This window comes from Artemia franciscana, chromosome 18 (assembly GCF_032884065.1).
Source record: "Artemia franciscana chromosome 18, ASM3288406v1, whole genome shotgun sequence".
NCBI classification, from domain to species: domain Eukaryota; kingdom Metazoa; phylum Arthropoda; class Branchiopoda; order Anostraca; family Artemiidae; genus Artemia; species Artemia franciscana.
In genome coordinates, this window is record NC_088880.1 from 25571676 (window position 1) to 25596485 (window position 24810).

General features: G+C 35.2%; 1 protein-coding gene across 1 annotated transcript in view; it reads left to right on the forward strand.

Moving 5' to 3' along the window:
- The window catches only part of LOC136038804 (acetyl-CoA carboxylase-like), a gene marked incomplete in the record, with an annotated part of 240102 nt that overhangs the window by 68488 nt on the left and 146804 nt on the right, over window positions 1–24810 (forward strand). The window contains 2 exon segments of the mRNA XM_065722186.1: window positions 4422–4592; window positions 8705–8867. Coding sequence (XP_065578258.1) covers window positions 4422–4592; window positions 8705–8867 — 334 coding nt within the window.

The following is a 24810-nucleotide window of genomic DNA, read 5'->3' on the forward strand; positions in this document are numbered from 1 at the left end:
CCCAACATTGTGTCAAGATAGGTTATATTTATCTGATTTTATTGATTGACCTAATCACTTTTTTTTCGACCTTAGACAAAGCGTCAGCACTGGCTAATTAATTAAGTTAGCATTTTTATAAGCAAATGTAAAATATTTAACATAGAATTTTATATCTCACGGAAAGCAATGAGTGAAAGTCTTTTTTTTTTCAAGAAAAATCATTCCTTTTTGTTCTGGGTGTAAAATTTGTTTATTATTAATTATAATCAGTTATGATTGTGATAAACATGGGTAATAATGCTGATTAATTAACATGCTACACTTCTACATTACTGGAAACACAAAAGTGAAAACGCACTGGTATTATTGGAAACCCAAAAAGTGTGTTTCAAGGTAGTTAGGGATCTAGATATTCTAAACTTCTGTGGATGTATTATAATTTGGCTGAAATACCAATAAACGCTTACTTAGGCCCAATCACAATGAGATTTTTCCAATATTGAAATTTGGCTAGCGCTAATTTTGGGAATCAGTTGAAACCAAACACGTTAACAATCGAGATTTAGCTAGCATCCACAACTAGATCAAGCCAAGATGGAAGTTTGATTTGAATTTGTTCGGTTTGTTCGATATGAATTTGTTCGTTTTGTTCGATCTAAAGAATCAATTTGAACTTAGTTTAGGCCAAGCCAATCAAAATTTTTCGTAAAATTTTCTCATTGGCTAATACCTGAACCATATCCACAAAGAGAAAAAAGTGTAAATAAAAACAAATGCCAAACAAGAAGAAGAAAAAGAAAAGAGAGGTGCTGTGGGTTTGACCTCAGCTAGGTAATACGGGAGCCAGAGTTCGAACCCAGCTGTAGCAAGACACTGCAGGGCTCGGAATTCAACTCATGTGAAGAGATCATGTGAAAGCGTCTCCACTATTATCCAGTCAAGAAGAAGAGTGGCGCTGTGGGTTTGATCTCAGCTTAGTAATATGGGATCCAGGGTACGAACTCAGCTGTAGCAACTTACTGCAAAGCTTGGAATTTCATTCCGGTGTTGACATTTTGCCAAAAGTGTCTCTACATCAATCCAAGCAAGAGGGAGAAGAGTTGCGCAGTTGGTTTGATGTAAGCATGGTAAAAAAGACCCAGATTTTGAACTTAGCTGTACCAAAACCCCGCAGTTTATATAGACACCAGTTGCGCAAACATTTTTCAAAAGCAACACATAAGTATCGTCGCGACAATAATTGCCGCTGCGTCAAAACCAGACACCCTTGCAGTTGAAAAGTGGATTCCGAACATTGTGATTGGTCACGACAGAAATTTCTGCTTTCAATCCCGGAATAGAGCCAAGACCTTTCGGCGCTGATTGGCTGTGGGAGCGCCGGAGGTTAACGCCTAATCTAGAGATGTATGTTGAAATCCTTCTATGGGCAAGATATGACTCGGCGCAACTGGTGTCTATATAGTCTGTGCAAAACACTCTAGGACTTGGAATTTGATTCCAGTGGTGTGATTATGAGGAAGTGTCTCCATATTAATCCAAGCAAGAAAAACACTTACTCAGGCACGTGTGATTTTAAACGGTTGTGATTACTTGAAAGAATACTACTTACCACGTGTACTCATATGTAGACGGTATCTTAGTGCCAAACAAATTACAATCATACTCTACACATCAAATCATTCTATTTCAAGTGAAGTTTGTGCGTCATTTACTCGTGGATTTCAAAGATTTTACTGGCTAGCTTCGAATTAGTTTCCTCACCTGGTAACTTATTTTTACCTCCCCTCACCTCACCTGGAACTTATTTTTGAGCTCTGCTCTCCGTTGGCTATAGTAGGTGTTCTGTCCTAACTATTTGTATTAATACAGGCTTAACTTACCTTATCTGGAAATTAATTTTTTTTAGCAATACAAGTATCAACAGCCTATTTTATTTGAGGAGGGATTTTATTGGTAATTTTAACATATTGAATTAGAAAATTACAATACACTGTTGATTTACATTGTCAGCTTTATGAAAATTATCTCTCTTTCTATTGGAAGTGGTTTCAATATATACCGAATCATGCATATGCCATTCACAGATAACTTCTCGTTTCGGGTTTCCTAATAATTGAATGAAGCTTAATATGAAGTGTTTATGTAGAATTATAGCCAATGTAAGACAATATGACGTTTGTTGTCTTTGCTTAAGAAGCGTGAGCTGTTCTCACGCGTATCTATTTCCATTTTGAGAATATTCCCTTTTTTTAGTACTAATCTCCTGTAATCCCCCCCCCTGGTTTGGGAAGCAGAAGAGTGTCAAAAAGCGTAAAGATCGAAAGTATTGTTTTGAATGTTGTGGTAATTTCGTTGGTCCAGTTCTTTAAGTACTAAGAATTTCAAAACGAAAGTATTTTTGTCCCCTGAACCCCATCTACATCTATTAATGCCTGAAAGCTGCATTTTCATTTATTTATTTTGCTATTTTTTTTTTAAAATTATGAAGTTTTTAAGGCAGTGCTACATTTTCGTCAGTATTTCCTGGGACTAGTAGTTGTGCAAAATTGTATAACTGCATATGGTTGGCCCTTTTTAAAAGAAGTATCAAACTTCCTGTTTTCCCTAGTTTTATCAGATATATATGGTTTTGTCGGTATCCACAACATTCTGTGAAACCATTCTGTAGTGACTTCCCACCAATTCAATTAATACAATTTGATTTTCACTGTCTTTAACATTTTAAGGATAACTTCTAGTAAAATTGCCATTCCCACTTCATTAAATCAAACTTAGTCCCTCACATATAACTATCTTCTTAATTTGTTTGGTTCTATATATTTTTATAGCTTTTTTTCTGATTTTTGACCACCTTTTTTTAGTATGTTTGGAGTCTGTTACTACCGAATATATATGGGGGCCTTTTTAAAATAAAAAATAAAACTCCTTCTTTTCCCTAGTTTTTCAAGATATATATGGTTATGCCATTTTCCATCACATTCTGCGAAGCTTTTCCTGCTGAGCTATCCTGTGGTGGCTTTCTACCAGCTAAAACAATCAGATTTCATTTTCTCTATCTTTGACATTTTAAGGGTAACTTCTGGTTAATTTGCCATCCCGATGTCATTAAAGCAAAATTAGTCCCTCAAATACAACTATCTTCTTAAATTGTTTGGTCCCGTATATTCCTAGCTTTTTTTGACGATTTTTGACCCATGTTTTCTCAGTACTAAATTCTGTTTGGCTAAATTGCACTAGGTGCAAGGTATTATTTACACTATTATATTAAAAATAAAATACCCTTCGAAGTTCCAAGATTTTTTTTTTCAGTTGTTGGGAACTATCAATTTAGTTTGATTAGTAGAATAGGCAATAAACTATTCTACTAATAGTTTATTGTAAAACTACTATATATTACTATATGTATATATTACATATATATTACAATATATTACAACTGTCAACCTCTTAGGTTGACAGTTGTCAGAGATAAACCAATAACCAATGGCGATAACATCCAACAATGACGATTCTCTAAACCCAATCACAGCGATAAAAAAAGAGTCTTTTTGAAATAGCAAAAAAGTCACAAGTCTTTTTGAAATAAAGTAACAGTCACAAGTGTAGTTAATCTAAGAAACTGTTTGCTTTTGTAACTTCATTGACCCCACGTGCTAGGTGTTGCGTGGTTGAGTTCAAAATTCTTAGCGTTATGACTTCCTTTCCTGAGAATAGGTATAAGTTCATTGGCAGATATTTAACCTATGAAACAATGCTCTGTCTGGAGAATTGCTATATGGTTTTATGAGCTAACCACTCATGCGGATGGTGGCTCACAAAGAGCGATTCTCCAATAATTGATTGTTTCAAAAATCTTGCCTAAAAAACGGTTTCATGCTAGGGAAAATTTCGAACCAAGCATAATATACTGATTTTATTAAATTTCCTTATAAAACTATAATATAATAATTCAAAAATTCTGTTGGAATATCAGTGCAAGTTTCCTTCAAAGAATCAGCTACAAAGTTGTGCCAAAGTTGGCAATAGAACCAGTGACAAACCAGCAACTGCAGCTGTCATCCATTTGTTGTGAATAAGGCTCTTTAATTTCCTCTTTCATTTTTTCTCTCTTTTTCCATATTCTTCTTTTGCTTGTAATTTTTCTCTTTATCTTTACATGACTTACGATCTTTCTAAAGATATAAGCTGTGAAATTGTTGATGTTGTATCAGATTAGCGACAATTCTTGACTATTAAGGTCCTTGCGTCGGCCTTCCAGTGTGTAGCTACTGCGGGGTTTGATCTTTAGGCTCTATATTACCAAGCTGAGGTGAAACCCCTTACGCCACCACAGGATAAGTTTGAAATTTGTTTCTTCAGCATTATTATTCAAATAATTCATAAGCATTTTTCATCTTGTTCTTTTATTTGTGTGATCTGTTGCAACAATTTTTTTGTAGGCTGCTGTAAGATTAGCAAAAATGGTTGGATATTGTAGCGCTGGAACTGTTGAATATTTGTATGAGGAGCCTGGAAGTTTTTTCTTTTTGGAGTTGAACCCTAGACTTCAAGTTGAGCATCCTTGTACAGAAATGATAGCTGATGTTAACCTACCTGCAGCTCAACTTCAGGTAATAATTTTAGCCATTTCTTTCAGAATTCGTGTCTGGATGATAATAGGATATTTCGTTGATAAATAAAAGGATATAAAAAAGGACGTATCCAGGAACTTTTTTCGGGGGTGTTTTCCAAAAAAAGTTAAAAAATGTATAAAAAATTTGTTTATATGAATTTTGTTACGTTTTTATGAGTCGGACACAAAATCTTGGGAGAGGATTGGGACAAACCTGGTAACCTCTCCCCCTTGGATACGGGCTTAGATAGGGAGCATTATCCCTCGGAATATTTTGTGAAGGAAGCATAAAACTTGCTTGAAGTTAAATTGGCTTTTGTATTTTAACATTTTTGAAGCACCAAATAAATTCCTATGATAAAAAATTCCTTCGTCTCATCTCATCTATTGATAAGCAACGCCTCTCGACAACAAAGATTCTTGCATTTTGTTGGCGACAGAATTGAAATGAAAAGCCTTCAACTACTTGTACTCATATTATCAAAACACCCGCTTCAATTTTAAAGTACTCTGAATAGACTATCAATTAAAATATTTTCTATTTTTATATTTCCGCAAAATTTTCAATAATATTGGGGAAGGATCTAACATGAACAACAAATCAAAGCATAGAAGGGGATGGTAATAAAAAATTATGGTCTTAATCTTCTCTAACATAATGATAAATATGATCTTCGAATAAATATTTGCATTAATTGCTTAGAATTTACCTACCTGTATAACCATACCTGAGCATAAGCAGGATGTGCTGAAAATTCACCTACTTATGATTGGTCTAATGTGAAGTCTTAAAACAAAAACTCTCGCCTAAAAATTCGTTTATTAGTCTACCTAGTCAATTCTTTTTATCCGCTCTCAGAAGGTAGGAAGTAAGTGGGTATATATGTATAAATATACCCGCATGTTGAAAACAGGGGGGGGGGGTAAGGTAAGGGGGAAAGTCCATTGAATGTCTATCTGAAGGACCTTTCCCTGAAAAAATTGAAAAAGACTGCTCTTTTTTGTGTCTCTCACCCACTGGAAAGGTCTCTTCTTCACTGAGGGCTGAGCATGTATGCAATTGCATTGAATTATCACACGATAAACTTTATCATCAACGAATTGATGATAAAGTGTCCAGCAACATGAGCTTACATGTAATCAGCAACCATAAGACAAATCTGTCACTATTTTGCCCTCCCATTGCTGTAGATGCAAAGAAGTGCCTTATATCATCCCAGGAAACATCAGATAGGATAATGACAACATTGCTTCAACACATGAATGGAAAGTGGATTGTAATAATATGTTACACCTCGACTAACGATGCACATGAGTCTACCAAAGACGAGTTTTACTCTCAGCTGTTAGTGTTGTTGTTACGGACATCTTCTCATTACATCGTGACACTTCATGTCCATTTTAACACCAATGTCTGAGATTCAGGTGGCAAATGGTGTAGTGTGGTTGATGGAGCAACTCTAGACCATGTCAATTGAAATGGAACCTGTCCCCTGTATGCGTAGAGCTACAGGGGACAGGTTTCCCTGGTTTTCAAAAAAGGGGAAACACCCCCCCCCCCCCCAAAGCTAGAGATCTCAATGAAAACCATGCCGTCAGACTCAGCGTATCAGAGAACCCTACTGTGAAGGTCAATTTTCTATATACAAAATGTTGAATTATGCATTTTTTACCAGAAGAAAGATTATGGATGCGTGTTTGTTTGTTTTTTTGTTTTTTTTTCCAGGGGTAATCGTATAAAACCGGTGATCCTAGAAGACTAGTAGAGGGCTAATTTGATCGGAAATAAAAAAGTCCTAGTGCCCTTTTTAAGTGACCAAAAGGATTAGAGGGCAAATAGCCCCCTCCCACGCCCCATTTTTTCCAAAGATGTCCGATTTAAATTTTGAGATATCCATTTGATTCAGAATAATTAAAGATCCAATGACTATGCCTTTAGGGAAGACATGACTCTTCATAGTCCCCGGGGTAAAGGCTGTAAGTTATGCAATTTGCCTATTCTTCACATATAGTTATGTGTTATTGGGAAATATAGGGAATATATTTCGGGATATCTTCTACGGGGCAGGGGGATTTTCTACGGGCAGAAATTTTCCGTGAGGAGGAAAGATTCCTGGGAGATTTTTCCAGGGGAAATTTTACTCCAGGGAGGCGAGTGGTTAAGAGGATATCCAAATCGGAATTTAAAAAAGAATTGTTTTTTTCAACTGAAAGTAAGGAGCAACATTAAAATTTAAAATGATCAAACATTATTCCGTATATGGAGCGGGGGGGGGGGCTGGCTCTTCCTCAACCCTCGCTCTTTGCGCTAAAGTCTTGAATTCTAGTCACAAGTCCTTAAAAAAAATTCTCGTTCAAATTCAACGGGCCTTTATGTTTGAGTAATCTTTCTTAAAGGAATGTGACAAAAATTCAAACTTTAACGTAAAGACTGAGGGTTGAGGAAGGAGTCACCCCTCTTATATACGGAATAATTTATGTTCGCTTAAGTTTTAATTTTGTCCCTTGCTTTCAGTTGAAACAAACTTTTTTTTTGTGTATTTTGTTTAATTAACGCATTAATCATGATATGATTTTGAAATGCAGACAGAGGATTCATTTTTGGTCACCTGCAAAAAATTGTAGGAGTGCGGGAATTAAGATGTTTTGGCTTCATTCTTACGCACGATGCTAATTATGATTGAGAAATTATGTGCGGAATAGTATTGATTGGTCCTGCCTTTGGTTGCCTTAGAAATTTTGACAAAATAAGAAATACTCTCCGAGGTTGAAACGTATAATTTCCGTAAATGTTGTCGCTCCTTAAATACTGTTCTGAAACTTAGGGCATCAATGTCTTGCTATAAATACGGCTCGAAGTATCTGATAGCAATCATCTAAGGTTTATTTTGGGTATTTGTTAGACGGAAAGAATAGGAAGCGACGGAATCAATTGAATAATAAAACAGCCCCTTCCTTGATGTAATTAGAAAACCCTATAGCCTCATCCTCGATATAATCGTGAATATAATTAGAAAGTAGTGATGAATGTATTGAGGGGAAATGTATATATTTTAATCTAAAAGTTACAAAAAATATTCATTACCGAAGGGGATAAGAGCAATGTTATTGCTATCATGAGTATACCAGACTATGAACACAAAACCCATAACATTTTATGATGTTCAACTATATATGAAACTATTCCTACACATCCCTATTGGAAAATATGTACCCAAAGTGAAGAAGGAATTGCTGTTTTTCAAACCATGCTTTAAAGTCATATTTTAAAACCGTTGTTTGAAAACAATCATGGAACTACATCTCAATTTTACAAAATGTTTTGTCCGACAGATTTCTCTTCGCATATCTTTTATGTTCTACTCATGATTCATATTTCTTATATTTCTTTATCAAACAATATTTTGTTCAGACCAATAATTTCTACTATAGAAATCAGTAAATGTTTAGGTGCAATTTCTCGATGTTTCTTTATAACTCAAAAATCTTACACCAAAAATTACACTGATTTTGTTGAGAAATTGAAAGATATTTATATTTCTAATCATTCCATCGTAGATAGTTTTGACCGAGGGTCTATGTATACATACTTTCAGTGAGCAATAAACTGTTTTAGGTTTTATTCATTTTGATTTGGCATTGAAGACCGATCATGATTATTGGTCCCATGTATCTGCTACTTTCTTCGATTTTCCTAGATTGACCTAAACCCGTTGGTTTCTTTTGATATTTTTTTTTTGTTTCATGTCTGGTTAGTTCTGTTTCAAAAATTAACTTTTGATTTCTACTTAATTCTATTTCTTTCTAGATTCGCATCTTTTTTTTCAGAGCTTCTCTTGATTTTTGCTGGTGTTCTGTAGATGTAGTTGTTTTTTTTCTGAAAGTTTGACTGAAAGTTTGTGCGCGTTTATGTTGAAATCACAGACATGACTGTATTTTTTGTTTATATATCCTAATCAACACTGTTTTATTGACTTCAGGTGGCTTTTTAATGCAATGAGTTCTTAGTAGTAATAGTAATTATATTTTTCTTGTTTTTAGATCTTTCTCAATTTGATTTCGCTTTGAATAATTATTCTTGTGGCGACTAAAATGTCTTGCTTTCTTTAGGTTGCTATGGGAATTCCGCTGTACCGGATTAAATCTATTCGAACACTTTATGGAGAAGACCCACAAGGTGATTCTGTTATCGATTTCGAAAACGCAAATATTAGACCAACACCGTGGGGCCATGTCATCGCTGCCCGTATAACTAGTGAAAATCCAGAAGAAGGTAAATTTGTCCTTCATATAAATTCTTCTTCTATTTGTATTTATAGATGGCGCTGAACTATTGCATTCTGTGCTTCATTTATTTTCTTTTGTATTAGTGTACCCACGCTTAGCTGGGTTGCCACTACCCTGCGTTTAAGACTGAGAAATGTGTTTTTTTTTCTGATTCTACTTCGTCAAAAGCAACATTTTGCTCAGGTTTCTCAACTAAGGAATGTCAACTCCTGTGAAAAGGTTTCTGAATACCGGGAACTTTTTGATGTTTGGTGTTACTGGTGTTACTAGTGTTGATGACATAGATGTCAAGTAAGAGTTTAAAGATAAAAGTCGTCAAATCAATGTCAATCCCAGTTCATAAAGGCAAAAAATTAAGGCCAATGATAGTCTTGACATGTTAAAGGCATCAGTGTCAATTCAGAAGGACAGCAATAGAAAAAAAATCCTAAGGTACCAAATTTCTATATGAACTATTCGGAATACTTTAATTGGCGCTAGTGATTCTATCAACTGTAAATATTTTTATCTTAAAGATCGAGTCTTTTTTTTGTGAAATTTAACGGAAAAAGAATTAAAATAAATTAAACAAAACATAAAGAAAAGGAAAAAACAAAAAACAAAACCCAAACTACAAAAAAATTCCCATCTGATTTATTTGAATACAAAAAATATAAAAATTATGTTGGACATCATTAAGATGTGAGATTTTATCGTTTAGTTTTGTTTTTTCTTTTCTTTGTATCTTTTTTTCTAAAGGCGAAGCCAAAACGCTGAGCGTGGAGTCGAAATATTAAAAACTTTGACATTATTAGTGAAAAAAAAGACTTTTTTGTTAATTTCCAATGTCTTATTTGAAATAATATACCTTTTTTTCTATATTTTCATTTAGTTTTATTTGTAAATGGCAAAACAGTGTTGCCTGAGAATTTTTTTACTAGACTGGGGAAATACAGTTTCTCAAGAGACAAGAAAATTATTTTTAAAACCAGATTGATTCTTTTGTGATAAATATTTAGCCAGTAAAAAGAACAGGATGTTTTTGGGTCAGAATATTACCAGCAAGTAAATTTCTCTTCCTCTTTGGTTATAACTAAAATCCGCATCAAAAGGTTATTAATTTTGTTCGCATGATTTTCTACGATCTCACGTACAAAAAAAGAAAAAGAAAGAAAAGATTAGGGCCCTAGAATTATTTAGACTATTCCGTTTCTATTCTTGCAAAATGTCAAATTCCTTATAGATTCTATTTATATTTTTTTTAGTACGCCTCTTTTCATCAAAATTCTTACTCAAGTCCTGTTTGCAGTCTCACGCTAACATCAATTCAGAACTACTACTACTACTAGTCAAAACTCACTCCAGCACCATGTCGCCTGAGGCCAACACAGCTGCGTATGCTTCTCCTCCATCCCAATGTCTTCAAAGCCATCCTCTTTACATCCTCCCAGGAAGTTCCCATTTCCCTTAAAATATTATTTATGACATCCTCCCACCCTAACCACGGATGACGGTTTCCGTTCAGCCTTAGACAATTGGTCGAAAAGGGCAATCTTCGGCAATCTGTCATCCTTCATCCCCGGAATGCACCCTAGCCATCTTAGCTTTTCTTTCATTATAGCCCTAAAAAGAGGGATTGAACCACACTTTTCGTACAGCCTACTGTTTGAAATACGATTTGTCAGTTCGGTACCCGGAACAATCATTAGGCAATTTCTCTGGAAAATATATAGCAAATTTTAATAAGCTATTCGGAGCGCCCATGCTTTAGAACCACATTTGACCACTGTCATCACTGTAGGTTCCAATATACTAATCTTGGTTTGAAGACTTATCTTCCTATTCTTCCAAATTTTTTTGTGAAAAAAGCACCTAGCTGTGAAAAAGTACCCTGAATCTTGGCTATTCTACTTTTAACATCTTCATTGCTGCTACCGTCTTTACTAATAATACTACTAAGGTAGTGAAGCTGTCCACCTGATCAATCTGTTCGTTACCCAACGTCGCCTTTTCATCTTCTCTTATTCCTATCCTTAGCGACTTAGTCTTCTTAAAATTAATTTTCAAACCGATTCTACCACCTTGAACTCGCAAAACCTTCAAAAAATTCATTCATTTTGCTCGCACTTTCATCTAAGATGCTCAAATCATCAACATAATCTAAGCCTAGGAGAGTTTTCCTCCCCATTTGATTCCATGTTCTCTCATTGCCTTTCCTGTGCTCATTGAGACAAAGTCCATCAAAGTGATCCTTATAAAAAGGATAGAACATAACCCCGCTTAATTCCTGATTTAATACGAAACCAGCTGCTAACCTAATTTCCTACCTTATCCGCTGTAGTTTTTTGCTCGTACATAGCACTAATCACTATAATGTATTTGTCTGGTATTCCATACAATAATAAGACATTCGCTAAAGTTCTATTGTCAACAGAATCAAACACTTTCTCATAAAATATAAAACTGAGGACCAAAGGTGTTTGATAATACAGGCACTTCTCAGTTATTAACTTAAGAGTGACAATTTGGTCAACACCAAATTGCTCTACCCTTTCTCTACCAACACATGCTCTACCCTTTCTAACACCGCGCTGTTTTTATCTTATATTTTTTTCTACAGCATCTCTCAGTCTAAAAAATATCATATTACTAAGTAATTTGCTACCTACAGAGACCAGGCTAATGCCTTGATAATTACTACACTCACTCTTATCTCCTTTTTTATACACTTGTTTAATCGAGGTTTTCCTAAAATTGCTAGGTAATTCCCCTTTCTCAAAGATCGTAGTCATAATTTTCAGTAACTTGTTTCTAATCTCAGAGCCACCATATTTAAGTAACTTATTTACCACACTGTCAACACCTTGATCCTTGTTTTTTTTTTAATCCTTTTAGTGCCGCCGCTTATTCTTCCTCGCAAAACAAATCTTCCTTCACATCCAAGGTATTACAAGCTTTTACATTTTCCTCTGTATCTTTTCCTGTAACTCTATATCGGTTTAGCACATTCTCAAAATGTTCCACCCATCTCTCTCTAACTCTTTCCTTATCACTAACTGTGCCCCGGTTCCTATCTTTAACTGGAACAATTCCGCATTGACTTCTTCCTTTTAATTTATTAGCATGCCCGTACAATGTTTTACTATTATCCGTCTAGCTCCATCTTCCAGATTCTCGGCAATTTTATACATGGCCCCCACTTCACACATCCTTAGTTCATACTTTAATGCTTTCTCCACCTTCTTTACATTCCTTTTGTTTTCATATGATCTATCACTCAGATAATTCTTGTACAAACCCCTTCTCCTCTCTATTAAACATAAAGCATTTTCACTAATATTCCTAACTGCGGTCCTAACCCTTTTCCCTAAGACGCCATCTGCAGCTTTACAAATAGTTCTCCTAAAATTATTCCTTCCATTTTGTATATTCTCAAATTTTAAACTCTCCAGTTTAGTATGCAACTGTTCCTAGAAAGTTTATCTCAAATTCTCATCCTGGAGTCTTACAACATCACAACTTCCAGGTAGGTAGTTAACCTTCTGGAAGTTTAGCTTTAAATTAACCCTAGACGCTACTAGATGCTGATCTTTACTTTTAAGATCAATAACAGCACTCCTATATTCCCTAGTATCTTGTATTGATCCTGCCAATCCATCGTTTATTATAACAAAACCAATAGGGACTGTTTCTTTCTTACCATATTGGCAATTTTATGACCAAACTCAATATTGGTTACAACTAGATTCTCATACCTACAAAATTCCAGCAATCTCTATCCATTACTGTTTTCTTTTCCTACACGAAATTTACCTAGGCAAGGATACCATCTATTTTTATTTCTACCGATCTGAGCGTATAAGTCTTCTAATAAAAACACCAAATTTCTACCTGGGACCCCGTCTATTTCCTTCTATAACTAAGTAAAATTCATCTGAGTCACTAGTATCTCCGTCGGTCGGTTTTACATAGGCGTATACTACTTTAGCTGATACCCTGAACTTTTTAGTCGTAAAATAAGATATTAATATTATGTTATTGATGCCTTCCCAGCCTAAACAAGATTTAGCTGCTTCCTTTTTCATCATTTGCCCTACTCCCTGTCTATGTACCCCATCCTTCCTTATACTGAAGTGCTGTAGCGATCACTACCGCTTTCAAGGGGATCAGAGTGGCGCGTCCACCCACTTGCCTTTGATAGAGTAGATACACAAGAAAATTGTCTGTGAATAAATTGCTGACATCAATAAGCTGATGTCTATGGTCAGAATACTGCTACTACTGACAACTCACTGCAACCCCAAGCTGCTCGTGGTCAGAATTGTCCTATAAATTTGAATTAACATGACTATAAAATTAAAGTAAGTTCAACAGTAATTGAAATTAAACATTTATTCATAAAGAAAATATTTTGAAAGAAACAAATTAAACAAAAAAATATTCTCTAGAACTTCGGCCATTTTTTGTCGATATATTCTTTTTATATTTTTCATAATCGAAGCATTGCGCGTATACTTTCTCAGCTATTTCGTTTTTATTCCTATTCCTGCTTCCTTTTGTGGCATTTTGTTTTATCTTGTCTATAGCCCATTCCATTCCAAGGATACCATTTTGGGCATTACTTGAGATAGTAGAAGCCAGGAATGATTCCATATATGAAGCCAGAGGGACACCCTGAACAGCAATGACAGTCTCTTGCTTCAGGTCTGTTTTGGTTGGATCGGCCGGGTTCACCATATATGACATGCGCTCGTTAAATGAGAGAAGGTTGCTAAAGCTGAAATTGGTCGTGTGCATTGTAATTTCCTTGTTTGACGGGTCTACAGTGGACTGTTCTCTGGCATAGCAGAAACCTGGATCTCCCACAATTTTCATTGCCAAACTCGGAATTTGCCACTTTGTTGTAATCAAACGGTCGGAATGAAGTTTACCATCTTGTTTAACTGCTCTCTTTAGAACATCAGTCGCTATTATTCCTTGGTTATGAGGATTTGGGTATTTCTGCCACATAGCTTGTGCAACAGTTTCCCATGAATGGTCGAAAGTGTGTTCTATAGTCCAAAGTTTCATTTTTGTCAAGTATCAATAAGTAACCATGTAGTAATAAGTAATATTTGAGCTTATACGTTCTTTTATATTGGTAATGACGCCATGTGGCAAATGACGTCACACTCTTTTATTATTTCATTATAATACAAAAGAGGTATTCAAGGTAATATTTTTCTTGTTGGTCTGACGTCATTTTCTACTTTCAGAGTTGCATAGCTAGTAACCTAATTTTTTCAAGATTCTTTAGCATACGGCATTTCAGTTTTTGTCAAAAATAGGAATATAGTTTTTAATAAAATGTTTTGTTACTTACACACGGCACATAGATATCGCAATTCCTTCCAAATGAATCTTTTCGTCTGCAATCCATGTAAATAAATGATTTTTCTTGACGCTCAATATTGCGGACTTTAATTCTCCTTGAAGAAGTTTTTGGCTATAGTGATTCCAATGGCGTAGTTTTCAATTCGATATAGATTTTGACGTATTTTTCAGGATTCGCACAATTTTTATTTCGCATCGAACTTTCATTTATCGTTAAGGTTGATCCAAATAATAGCTATCATTCCTGAATTGGTTTCAAATGACAATTCTTCTTCACTTGACAGTATCTTTTTTTAAATTTTGAATTTTTGGTTTCTATGGGCTTTCGTTCTTTATTAGGGTGCCCCTAAGAGACTGACCACGATTTGAGAAAAATTCTTTCGATTGAAATGAGAGAACCCTGATTAAAGAAATGGTAAAATAAATAGAAATACATCTTGGACACTGTCAAGGCACAATGATAAGCACAAATCACTACCACAAATCACTACTGGTAGCGCGTCATTGACCTGCAGAACTAGAAAAATTCAAAATAAACATAGACTAGACTTGGTTTTAATGTATTATTGTCTTTGTTTTAGATTAAGCATCAAAGCAAAAACAGAAAACCGTAAAAAATGGCAAACCGTATTCCTTTTATTTACTCTTAAACTAATTGAATTACTGAGAAATACGAAGAGTTTGATAATTACCCCGAAGAATTAGATCATCTGCTAAATGGATACGGTATGTAAGAAAGTAAATAAAATGCATTGGCTGGCTCGTCCTCTGGAGTATTATTTCCCAAGCTATGGGTCGCGTCCCATCAATGAGTCACGAACAAGTATTATGTTGGCCCTGGCCCTAATGGGTGAACTGCCCTGTATAAGATAAAAGTAAAAAAAATAGGAAGTGATAAATTTGATATTTGGCATTCATCGATTTATAATACAAAAAAAATAATATACTTAAGGTATGGAAAATATTTTCATAAAATAATATAACAATAAAACAATGGATAATTAGTAAAAACTTCATATTGTCACGCACCGGTAATGCGGTGAACGAAACGTATGTCTTGAGCCCGAAACGCCCCGAGCAAGTCGGATCTCTGTTGTTTTTGCTAAGATCCGCTCACATTGTGTTGTTTTGGAAAGCGTACGTCATTGTAATCTATCGAAAAACTATTAATAACCCTTAATGATAATAATGGAAAAGCAGTTGAAACAGTTAGCAAAAACACCGTTGCCGCCACCTGTTCATTGTATACAAAGGGATGAAAATATAGAAGAACTTTTATGTAACAAAAGTGGCAAGGAGTCTGACTTCCAAACTCCCTCAGTGAGTTCGTGTGGAACCAACCAACGGAAATTTGTGAGAAAATATCTAAAACTGGCCTATTCAAAACTAGGATTCATTTGGAATCATAATACGAATGATCCGTTTCCTCAATCTGTGACTTGCTACGAAATATTAGCGAGTGAAAGTATGCGCCTAAATTAAGTTGACGCATCCTATAGAAACAAAGCATTCCCACTGTAAAAACAAGCCAGCAGACTTTTCTAAACGTAAATGGTTAAATATGACATATTCACAAAATATTGGGTAAAATTCTAGTTAAGTGACTTCTTGCAATCTTGGAAAGGTGTTAGGTAAGGAAAATGAAACTTTCAGGGATGGGTCTACAGGCTAAAATATGTCCCGGGAAGGTATTTTGAAGTACCTACCTCCACTCCTTCTCTCTTGAGGGCCCTGACCTTTGATGACCTTTAAAAATATGTGTGTTATAAAAGTGAAACCTTGTAAAATAGATAATCTGCTTGAATAAAGTACACCAAAATTGTTTTCAGCTTCACAACTTCGCTCAATCTCAATTTATAAGGTTTTAAAAATATGCAAATACATTTCCTAAATAAAAAAAAAACCAAAAACATTGATATGGCTCAGAATTCAACTCAAATAACAGGAATTGCATTTTCAGAACTAAAGGCAGAGAAAGAGCAACTGGTAACTGAAAATTAAGGTAAAATGTTGTTTTGTCAAAATTTCAATAGGCATAGACCTGTCATGTAGGTGAATTTCAGGGCCCTCTAGAGGGAGAAGGAGTGGAGGTGGGTACTTTAAAATACCTTCCCAGGATATACTTTAGCCTGTAGACCCATCCCCAAAAAAGTTTCATTTTCCTAACCTAAGCCCTTTCTGAGATAGCAAGAAGTCACTTAACTAGAATTTTACCAAATATTGTTTCCCGTTTCGTTAATATTAATGAAAAAGCTATATATGCCCTGTATCTGGTTAGCTTAAAGATCGCTAGATCAGGACAGCCTCATACCATTGGCAAATATTTAGTATTACCATTGATTAAAGATGCTGTTGGAGAAATGTTAAAAAAAATAAGTAAAGTAAATGGGGGACATACCACTATCCAATAATAGTGTTGCGTGACGATTTGGCTGGATGTGTGGATTAAGAATTAATCCGGAGAGTAGGTAGTAAATATTATACTGCACAATTAGATGAGTCTACCGATGTGCAAGGCTTACCTCAACTGCTGGTTTTTGTGCGTTATTTAAGCCAATGGTGTTTCATCCTCTAGATCGATTGACGGCGCATAGGGAGTCGATAATTGTCGACGTTTCAGTTGCCTTTTTTTCTTTTAATGGAACAGATTGCTAGCTTATCGTCCAAACTTGTGGCACGGCCTAAATTTCAATTCTGACGTTTTTGAGCTCACGTTTTTTCCATCTATCTATATATATAAAGATAAGTTGTTTGTCTGTCTGTCGACTGACGTCATTATAAGGATTGAGCTGTATGTCGTCATGAATTTAGTTGTCGTCATGTTTGTTATGACGATGCTTAGTATATGACGTCATTATAAGTATTTAAGAAAATCGTTCAAAGACAAATTTTTAATTGTAAGAAGATTGTTGAAAGAGAAATTTTTAATTGTAAAATGACTGAAGAACCTACAATGGCAACAGCCGAGGAAGCTGCTCAAAGAGTCTATGCCAAAAAACTTGCGACTGATAGAGAAAGTAAGAAAAGAAAGCGTGCCGAGGAATCACAAGAACAGCATGAAAACAGGCTTGCGGCTGATAGAGAAAGTAAGAAAAGAAAGCGTGCCGAGGAATCACAAGAACAGCATGAAAACAGGCTTGCGGCTAAAGAACGCAAAACCGGGCAGTTAGATGAAAATCCACATGGACAGCGAGAGTCAAAACATATCAAAACTGAAAATGATAGAGATGATGATTGGGTTTGGGATTTTGACTTGGATAAGGTCATCAATGCCTACCAGATTTTAGTTAAAAAAACAAAGGTTCGGCGATATGTATTTCATAGTGACGCTGAAAAATAAAGAAGAAAAAGAAAACTGAAAAAAGAAAAAAGGTAAAAAACTAAAAAAAAACTAAAAAGAAAAAACACTCAAAGAGAAATTACAGCCAAATACATCCATTACCACACATCCAGCCAAATCGTCACGCAACACTATTATTGGATAGTGGTATGTCCCCCATTTACTTTACTTATTTTTTTTAACATTTCTCCAACAGCATCTTTAATCAATGGTAATACTAAATATTTGCCAATGGTATGAGGCTGTCCTGATCTAGCGATCTTTAAGCTAACCAGATACAGGGCATATATAGCTTTTTCATTAATATTAACGAAACGGGAAACAATATTTGGTAAAATTCTAGTTAAGTGACTTCTTGCTATCTCAGAAAGGGCTTAGGTTAGGAAAATGAAACTTTTTTGGGGATGGGTCTACAGGCTAAAGTATATCCTGGGAAGGTATTTTAAAGTACCCACCTCCACTCCTTCTCCCTCTAGAGGGCCCTGAAATTCACCTACATGACAGGTCTATGCCTATTGAAATTTTGACAAAACAACATTTTACCTTAATTTTCAGTTACCAGTTGCTCTTTCTCTGCCTTTAGTTCTGAAAATGCAATTCCTGTTATTTGAGTTGAATTCTGAGCCATATCAATGTTTTTGGTTTTTTTTTTATTTAGGAAATGTATTTGCATATTTTTAAAACCTTATAAATTGAGATTGAGCGAAGTTGTGAAGCTGAAAACAATTTTGGTGTACTTTATTCAAGCAGATTATCTATTTTACAAGGTTTCACTTTTATAACACACATATTTTTAAAGGTCATCAAAGGTCAGGGCCCTCAAGAGAGAAGGAGTGGAGGTAGGTACTTCAAAATACCTTCCCGGGACATATTTTAGCCTGTAGACCCATCCCTGAAAGTTTCATTTTCCTTACCTAACACCTTTCCAAGATTGCAAGAAGTCACTTAACTAGAATTTTACCCAATATTTTGTGAATATGTCATATTTAACCATTTACGTTTAGAAAAGTCTGCTGGCTTGTTTTTACAGTGGGAATGCTTTGTTTCTATAGGATGCGTCAACTTAATTTAGGCGCATACTTTCACTCGCTAATATTTCGTAGCAAGTCACAGATTGAGGAAACGGATCATTCGTATTATGATTCCAAATGAATCCTAGTTTTGAATAGGCCAGTTTTAGATATTTTCTCACAAATTTCCGTTGGTTGGTTCCACACGAACTCACTGAGGGAGTTTGGAAGTCAGACTCCTTGCCACTTTTGTTACATAAAAGTTCTTCTATATTTTCATCCCTTTGTATACAATGAACAGGTGGCGGCAACGGTGTTTTTGCTAACTGTTTCAACTGCTTTTCCATTATTATCATTAAGGGTTATTAATAGTTTTTCGATAGATTACAATGACGTACGCTTTCCAAAACAACACAATGTGAGCGGATCTTAGCAAAAACAACAGAGATCCGACTTGCTCGGGGCGTTTCGGGCTCAAGACATACGTTTCGTTCACCGCATTACCGGTGCGTGACAATATGAAGTTTTTACTAATTATCCATTGTTTTATTGTTATATTATTTTATGAAAATATTTTCCATACCTTAAGTATATTATTTTTTTTGTATTATAAATCGATGAATGCCAAATATCAAATTTATCACTTCCTATTTTTTTTACTTTTATCTTATACAGGGCAGTTCACCCATTAGGGCCAGGGCCAACATAATACTTGTTCGTGACTCATTGATGGGACGCGACCCATAGTTTGGGAAATAATACTCCAGAGGACGAGCCAGCCAATGCATTTTATTTACTTTCTTAGATACCGTATCCATTTAGCAGATGATCTAATTCTTCGGGATAATTATCAAACTCTTCGTATTTCTCAGTAATTCAATTAGTTTAAGAGTAAATAAAAGGAATACGGTTTGCCATTTTTTACGGTTTTCTGTTTTTGCTTTGATGCTTAATCTAAAACAAAGACAATAATACATTAAAACTAAGTCTAGTCTATGTTTATTTTGAATTTTTCTAGTTCTGCAGGTCAATGACGCGCTACCAGTAGTGATTTGTGGTAGTGATTTGTGCTTATCATTGTGCCTTGACAGTGTCCAAGATGTATTTCTATTTATTTTACCATTTCTTTAATCAGGGTTCTCTCATTTCAATCGAAAGAATTTTTCTCAAATCGTGGTCAGTCTCTTAGGGGCACCCTAATAAAGAACGAAAGCCCATAGAAACCAAAAATTCAAAATTTAAAAAAAGATACTGTCAAGTGAAGAAGAATTGTCATTTGAAACCAATTCAGGAATGATAGCTATTATTTGGATCAACCTTAACGATAAATGAAAGTTCGATGCGAAATAAAAATTGTGCGAATCCTGAAAAATACGTCAAAATCTATATCGAATTGAAAACTACGCCATTGGAATCACTATAGCCAAAAACTTCTTCAAGGAGAATTAAAGTCCGCAATATTGAGCGTCAAGAAAAATCATTTATTTACATGGATTGCAGACGAAAAGATTCATTTGGAAGGAATTGCGATATCTATGTGCCGTGTGTAAGTAACAAAACATTTTATTAAAAACTATATTCCTATTTTTGACAAAAACTGAAATGCCGTATGCTAAAGAATCTTGAAAAAATTAGGTTACTAGCTATGCAACTCTGAAAGTAGAAAATGACGTCAGACCAACAAGAAAAATATTACCTTGAATACCTCTTTTGTATTATAATGAAATAATAAAAGAGTGTGACGTCATTTGCCACATGGCGTCATTACCAATATAAAAGAACGTATAAGCTCAAATATTACTTATTACTACATGGTTACTTATTGATACTTGACAAAAATGAAACTTTGGACTATAGAACACACTTTCGACCATTCATGGGAAACTGTTGCACAAGCTATGTGGCAGAAATACCCAAATCCTCATAACCAAGGAATAATAGCGACTGATGTTCTAAAGAGAGCAGTTAAACAAGATGGTAAACTTCATTCCGACCGTTTGATTACAACAAAGTGGCAAATTCCGAGTTTGGCAATGAAAATTGTGGGAGATCCAGGTTTCTGCTATGCCAGAGAACAGTCCACTGTAGACCCGTCAAACAAGGAAATTACAATGCACACGACCAATTTCAGCTTTAGCAACCTTCTCTCATTTAACGAGCGCATGTCATATATGGTGAACCCGGCCGATCCAACCAAAACAGACCTGAAGCAAGAGACTGTCATTGCTGTTCAGGGTGTCCCTCTGGCTTCATATATGGAATCATTCCTGGCTTCTACTATCTCAAGTAATGCCCAAAATGGTATCCTTGGAATGGAATGGGCTATAGACAAGATAAAACAAAATGCCACAAAAGGAAGCAGGAATAGGAATAAAAACGAAATAGCTGAGAAAGTATACGCGCAATGCTTCGATTATGAAAAATATAAAAAGAATATATCGACAAAAAATGGCCGAAGTTCTAGAGAATATTTTTTTGTTTAATTTGTTTCTTTCAAAATATTTTCTTTATGAATAAATGTTTAATTTCAATTACTGTTGAACTTACTTTAATTTTATAGTCATGTTAATTCAAATTTATAGGACAATTCTGACCACGAGCAGCTTGGGGTTGCAGTGAGTTGTCAGTAGTAGCAGTATTCTGACCATAGACATCAGCTTTTTGATGTCAGCAATTTATTCACAGACAATTTTCTTGTGTATCTACTCTATCAAAGGCAAGTGGGTGGACGCGCCACTCTGATCCCCTTGAAAGCGGTAGTGATCGATTTTCTAGGTACAGCACTTCAGTATAAGGAAGGATGGGGTACATAGACAGGGAGTAGGGCAAATGATGAAAAAGGAAGCAGCTAAATCTTGTTTAGGCTGGGAAGGCATCAATAACAGAATATTAATATCTTATTTTACGACTAAAAAGTTCAGGGTATCAGCTAAAGTAGTATACGCCTATGTAAAACCGACCGACGGAGATACTAGTGACTCAGATGAATTTTACTTAGTTATAGAAGGAAATAGACAGGGTCCCAGGTAGAAATTTGGTGTTTTTATTAGAAGACTTATACGCTCAGATCGGTAGAAATAAAAATAGATGGTATCCTTGCCTAGGTAAATTTCGTGTAGGAAAAGAAAACAGTAATGGATAGAGATTGCTGGAATTTTGTAGGTATGAGAATCTAGTTGTAACCAATATTGAGTTTGGTCATAAAATTGCCAATATGGTAAGAAAGAAACAGTCCCTATTGGTTTTCTTATAATAAACGATGGATTGGCAGGATCAATACAAGATACTAGGGAATATAGGAGTGCTGTTATTGATCTTAAAAGTAAAGATCAGCATCTAGTAGCGTCTAGGGTTAATTTAAAGCTAAACTTTCAGAAGGTTAACTACCTACTTGGAAGTTGTGATGTTGTTAGACTCCAGGATGAGAATTTGAGATAAACTTTCTAGGAACAGTTGCATACTGAACTGGAGAGTTCAAAATTTGAGAATATACAAAATGGAAGGAATAATTTTAGGAGAACTATTTGTAAAGCTGCAGATGGCGTCCTAGGGAAAAGGGTTAGGACCGCAGTTAGGAATATTAGTGAAAATGTTTTATGTTTAATAGAGACGAGAAGGGGTTTGTGCAAGAATTATCTGAGTGATAGATCATATGAAAACAAAAGGAATGTAAAGAAGGTGGAGAAAGCATTAAAGTATGAACTAAGGATGTGTTAAGTGGGGGCCATGTATAAAATTGCCGAGAATCTGGAAGATGGAGCTAGACGGATAATAGTAAAACATTGTACGGGCATGCTAATAAATTAAAAGGAAGAAGTCAATGCGGAATTGTTCCAGTTAAAGATAGGAACCGGGGCACAGTTAGTGATAAGGAAAGAGTTAGAGAGAGATGGGTGGAACATTTTGAGAATGTGCTAAACCGATATAGAGTTACAGGAAAAGATACAGAGGAAAATGTAAAAGCTTGTAATACCTTGGATGTGAAGGAAGATTTGTTTTGCGAGGAAGAATAAGCGGCGGCACTAAAAGGATTAAAAAAAACAAGGATCAAGGTATTGATAGTGTGGTAAATAAGTTACTTAAATATGGTGGCTCTGAGATTAGAAACAAGTTACTGAAAATTATGACTACGATCTTTGAGAAAGGGGAATTACCTAGCAATTTTAGGAAAACCTCAATTAAACAAGTGTATAAAAAAGGAGATAAGAGTGAGTGTAGTAATTATCAAGGCATTAGCCTGGTCTCTGTAGGTAGCAAATTACTTAGTAATATGATATTTTTTAGACTGAGAGATGCTGTAGAATAAAAACAGCGCGGTGTTAGAAAGGGTAGAGCATGTGTTGGGTAGAGAAAGGGTAGATCAATTTGGTGTTGACCAAATTGTCTCTCTTAAGTTAATAACTGAGAAGTGCCTGTATTATCAGCCACCTTTGGTCCTCAGTTTTATATTTTATGAGAAAGTGTTTGATTCTGTTGACAATAGAACTTTAGCGAATGTCTTATTATTGTATGGTATACCAGACAAATACATTATAGTGATTAGTGCTATGTACGAGCAAAAAACTACAGCGGTTAAGGTAGGAAATTAGGTTAGCAGCTGGTTTCGTATTAAATCAGGAATTAAGTGGGGCTATGTTCTATCCTCTTTATAAGGATCACTTTGATGGACTTTGTCTCAATGAGCACAGGAAAGGCAATGAGAGAACATGGAATCAAATGGGGAGGAAAACTCTCCTAGGCTTAGATTATGTTGATGATTTGAGCATCTTAGATGAAAGTGCGAGCAAAATGAATGAATTTTTAGAAGGTTTTGTGAGTTCAAGGTGGTAGAATCGGTTTGAAAATTAATTTTAAGAAGACTAAGTCGCTAAGGATAGGAATAAGAGAAGATGAAAAGGCGACGTTGGGTAACGAACAGATTGATCAGGTGGACAGCTTCACTACCTTAGTAGTATTATTAGTAAAGACGGTAGCAGCAATGAAGATGTTAAAAGTAGAATAGCCAAGATTCAGGGTGCTTTTTCACAGTTAGGTGCTTTTTTCACATTTTTTTTTCACAAAAAAATTTGGAAGAATAGGAAGACAAGTCTTCAAACCAAGATTAGCATATTGGAACCTACAGTGATGACAGTGGTCAAATGTGGTTCTAAAGCATGGGCGCTCCGAATAGCTTATTAAAATTTGCTATATATTTTCCAGAGAAATTGCCTAATGATTGTTCCGGGTACCGAACTGACAAATCGTATTTCAAACAGTAGGCTGTACGAAAAGTGTGGTTCAATCCCTCTTTTTAGGGCTATAATGAAAGAAAAGCTGAGATGGCTAGGGTGCGTTCCGGGGATGAAGGATGACAGATTGCCGAAGATTGCCCTTTTCGACCAATTGTCTAAGGCTGAACGGAAATCGTCATCCGTGGTTAGGGTGGGAGGATGTCATAAATAATATTTTAAGGGAAATGGGAACTTCCTGGGAGGATGGCTTTGAAGACATTGGGATGGAGGAGAAGCATACGCAGCTGTGTTGGCCTCAGGCGACATGGTGCTGGAGTGAGTTTTGACTAGTAGTAGTAGTAGTTCTGAATTGATGTTAGCGTGAGACTGCAAACAGGACTTGAGTAAGAATTTTGATGAAAAGAGGCGTACTAAAAAAAACATAAATAGAATCTATAAGGAATTTGACATTTTGCAAGAATAGAAACGAAATAGTCTAAATAATTCTAGGGCCCTAATATTTTTTTCTTTTTCTTTTTTTGTACGTGAGATCGTAGAAAATCATGCGAACAAAATTAATAACCTTTTGATGCGGATTTTAGTTATAACCAAAGAGGAAGAGAAATTTACTTGCTGGTAATATTCTGACCCAAAAACATCCTGTTCTTTTTAATGGCTAAATATTTATCACAAAAGAATCAATCTGGTTTTAAAAATAATTTTCTTGTCTCTTGAGAAACTGTATTTCCCTAGTCTAGTAAATTCTCAGGCAACACTGTTTTGCCATTTACAAATAAAACTAAATGAAAATATAGAAAAAAAGGTAAAATGTTTCAAATAAGACATTGGAAATTAACAAAAAAGTCTTTTTTTTCACTAATAGTGTCAAAGTTTTTAATATTTCGGCTCCACGCTCAGCGTTTTGGCTTCGCCTTTAGAAAAAAAGATACAAAGAAAAGAAAAAACAAAACTAAACGATAAAATCTCACATCTTAATGATGTCCAACATAATTTTTA